Source organism: Macrobrachium nipponense, chromosome 42, assembly GCF_015104395.2.
Source record: "Macrobrachium nipponense isolate FS-2020 chromosome 42, ASM1510439v2, whole genome shotgun sequence".
NCBI lineage: Eukaryota > Metazoa > Arthropoda > Malacostraca > Decapoda > Palaemonidae > Macrobrachium > Macrobrachium nipponense.
In genome coordinates, this window is record NC_061103.1 from 17,868,081 (window position 1) to 17,872,094 (window position 4,014).

Genomic DNA, 4,014 nt, shown 5'->3' on the forward strand with positions numbered 1-4,014 from the left:
ACCACTTATAGAGATATGTCATCGAAATTGGGTGGACCCAGTCACTTGCAAAAAAAGGGATTTGATATTGTGAGAAAAATGAAATAGGGGATTTTCGGTCTCCGTTGTCCGCTCTTATTAATAACAACAGAACAAGTGCTTATAACTATAGTTATAAAAATGAGAGAGTAGCAGCAGTGGTTAAGGTAAAATTAATTGTTTCCATCCACCTCAAGTAAAATAAGGTAAACTCTATTCAGTTTCCATCAACCTCTAAAAATAAGGTAAAATTAATTCAGTTTCCCTCCACAAATAAAATAATGAAAAATAAATTCAGTTTCCATCCACCTCCAAAATTAAGGTAATATCAATTCAGTTTCCATCCACCTCCAAAAATAAGGTAATATCAATTCAGTTTCCATCCACCTCAAATAAAATAAGGTAAAATTAATCCAGTTTCCCTCCACGTCCAATAAAATAATATTAAATCAATTCAGTGTCCATCCACCTCCAATAAAATAAAGTCAAATTAATGTAGTTTCCATCCACCTCCTACAAAATAAAGTGAACAAACTTGGGTTACCAACTGGGGAATAGCTGCAGGGTGAATTATTTGTTCAACAGAGCAAGCGTGAAGTAACAGGCAATACCAAATATAGACGATTCGGATAGATAGGATCTTTTAACCGTCCCCGTCGTAGCACCGAGTTGTGTAACGGGTGCGGGGGAGGGACCAAGTTTTTTTGGAGGAAAATAGACGGGTCTATCATTTACAATTTCACCAAAACACTTTCAATTTAAGTATGACTTTCAATGGAAAACGTTTTATTAAAAATGAGTCACAAAATCCCAAATCTTTGTCCTGGGGAGGGTTCCCAGCGGTCCACAGTCAACCAGCCAAGCGTCTAGAGAGAGAGAGAGAGAGAGAGAGAGAGAGAGAGAGAGAGAGAGAGAGAAATAAGGTGAAGTGCGGACCAAGACGCCAGAGAAAAAAAAAAAGAAAAAAAAAAAAAAAAAAAAAAAACACCGACGGGTGAAGCAGAGGTGTAGGGAACTCCGTCTACAAGGACCCTCAAGGAAGCAAACGCTTCGCATCACTGGCTGGATCCTTTAACAGTTGGCTGCTCCTTTAATGGGTTTCCTTCGCTTGACCATCAATTGAGAGTCAACAGCCCAGAGTCACCTCCGACCTTAAGTGATGTTCCAATGGCTGTCCTCTTCATTGGGAAGAGTTACTGCGTACAGAGAGTCTAGGCCAATAATAAATGAGCCAAGATAAATTAAGGATTGGAATGGAATATAGAGAGTTCCGGCCCAAGGCCAAGCACTAGAACCTATGAGATCATTCAGCGCTGGAAAGGAAATTGAGAGTAGGTAGGTTTGAAAGGTGTAAAAAGTTAAGTAAATCTTAATTTAACCAAATCACCGAGCTGACTAACAGCTCTCCTAGGCCTGGCCCTAAGGATTCGTTATTTTAACGTGGCTAGGAACCAATTGGTTACCTATAGCAACGTGACCTACAGCTTATCGTGGGATCCGAACCAAATTATATCGAGAAATGAATTTCTAATCGCCAGAAATACATTTCTCTGATTCCACGTTGGCAGAGCTAAGATCGAACTCGCGACTACCGAATCGGTAGGCGAGCACGTTCACCACTCGTCCAACTAGGAACTTTGAAAGGTGTAACAGGAAGAAAACCTCAAAGCAGCTGCATTATGAACTAATTGTTGGGAGAGGGTGGACAGCAAGACGGAAGAAAGATAATATGAATGGAGGTACAGTAAACGGAATGAAAGGAGTTGCTGCTATAGGACCGAAGCAACGCTGCAAAGAATCTTTAGTAACGCCTGAAGTGCACTACTTAAATATATAACTACTTATTAGACATTTACGATTATTCAAGACAAATCAAACATTCCTCCAACAGAAGGACTCTCCAGGGCGAAAATGCCTTGCTGGGCAACCTGCCCCACAGAGGCGAGACAAATCAAACATTCCTCCAACAGAAGGACTCTCCAGGGCGAAAATGCCTTGCTGGGCAACCTGCCCCACAGAGGCGAGAACAAATCAAACTATCCTCCAACAGAGGACTCCTCCAACAAGGACCAGGGCGAAAATGCCTTGCTGGGCAACCTGCCCCACAGGGGCGAGAACACTTGAGAAGAAAATTAACAAATGCAGGAAGTTACGATACTGATGAGAAAACACTAAAAGACAATTATCATAAAATATAAGAAGCCACGTATTTAGAGAACGCACAAGGGCCCGCCAGAGAGGGAATCATCCCTGTGGGGAGCTGAACATATTATTATTATTATTAAGATTATTATTATTATTATTATTATAAAAGTAGTTTAACCAGACAACCGAGCTGATTTTCAGCTCTCTTAGGGCTGGTCCGAAGGATTAGATAAAATGCCAGGTCTGGCCCTTAGGCCAGAACTGGAACCAAATAGGTCATTCAGGATAAATGGAGGCTGTACATAAAACCAAACAAATGAACAAATGAATACTAATAAACCACTAATCATTTTATCCTGAAACCACCAAAGCAAGTCTGAATATGTAAAAATACTGCACATAACACGCCTTTTTTTAAAACAGTATTGCATTACCTCTTAAAATTACTAACTTTGCCATGCTATGTCAATTGATCGATGACATTAAGGCACTACTGAGACCTTTCATCGAAAAATATCAGTTGCCCCAAGACTATAATTATCTTGGTTTGATATATATTTCCTTGCAATATCTAACTAAAAGCACGTTTTCTCAGTTTATTTTTTTACATTTTTACTGTAGCCAAATTCTTTCTTGATCTACCCTCGAATAACCATGAAGTTAAAAGGAGATATAATCTAAATGGAGTCGACTGCCCTTCAAATAATGAATGTTGCTTTCTCGCCGATACTATTATCATTCAGTCTCAGGAGTATTATTGTTCTGATTCGTCATTTAACGAGCGGGGAAACAAAACGACCAAATCAATCCTTAAATCATAAAAGCATGCGTCGTAAAACCCGATCAAATAGAAGGCTACCGAATGCATGGAGGCAGGCAGTCGTAGTATAAAACGTCGCGCGGCTGGTGCACAGTATAGGCAGCCACTTGCATGGAGATAGTCGCTGTGGCCATTAATGACCTTGAGTTCCTTTTAACTTCTTGAGAAAGGAGATCAAACCCTCACCGAGCAACAGACTCCACCAGCAGAAGTAGCAGCAGCAAGTTTATAATCCCTCTCAAGGTAAAATGCTTCAGACGACGGTTTTGACTTTCTGTTTATCTGGCTGTTTGAGCTCTATGACAGTTGGCACCTACTCAGCAAAGACGCGCTTTAATCTAACCTTTTTCTCTCCTCCGCTGGATATGTAGAGCTTGAGAGAGAGGAAAGGAAAAGTACGAATTACATTGAAGTGTCAAGGGATTCCGTGAAGCCTTGAATCCTTGAGGTAACGAAAGACCCGCCTCCTGAACAGGATAATCATGTCTTGGAAATACACGAAGAGAATGAGGAGCTACTGAAATAAACCACTTTTATTCATATATGCTATACATTAAATGAAGTGAATTCAAACCAGCGTATGTAACATAACATGAAATCAATGTTAATTTAATATTTTGTCGTACATGTTACCAAGCAACTTCTCGACCCTCATTCTATTTAAAAATTTCTCGATGATCGGAGCTTTGCGAATGTGTGTCCCCCGTACGCCCATTTCATTCCGTATACAGCAAGAGATGGAAGAGACTCATTAAAAACGGCGACCCCGAATAAGGATAAAGCTGGGAAGAAGAAGTAGAAGAAGAAGAAGAAGACAGCAAAAATGTGTCGGAAAACACGTTATCCCTTTGTTCATACTACGATTATTTACGTAACAAATCTAAAAACGTTCCACAGCCGCGATCACTGGACTAGACAGAAGAGCTCAGCTCAGATTGAGTTTATCAAAAGATCTAACGACTGAAGACTTTTTGCTCGCATAATTCTTAGTTCAAAATTGACTGCAAGTTTGATTTGGCTTTCTCCAACGG

At 40.2% G+C, this 4,014-nt stretch overlaps 1 protein-coding gene across 1 annotated transcript in view; it reads left to right on the plus strand.

Annotated features, from left to right (window-relative positions):
- The window catches only part of LOC135213283 (uncharacterized), a 73,549-nt gene extending 71,407 nt beyond the window's left edge, over positions 1–2,142 (plus strand). The window contains exon 5 of the mRNA XM_064247265.1: positions 1,958–2,142. Within this exon, the coding sequence (XP_064103335.1) occupies positions 1,958–2,142 (185 nt within the window). The remainder of the gene's footprint in view (positions 1–1,957) is intronic.
- The last annotated feature ends 1,872 nt before the right edge of the window (positions 2,143–4,014 follow it).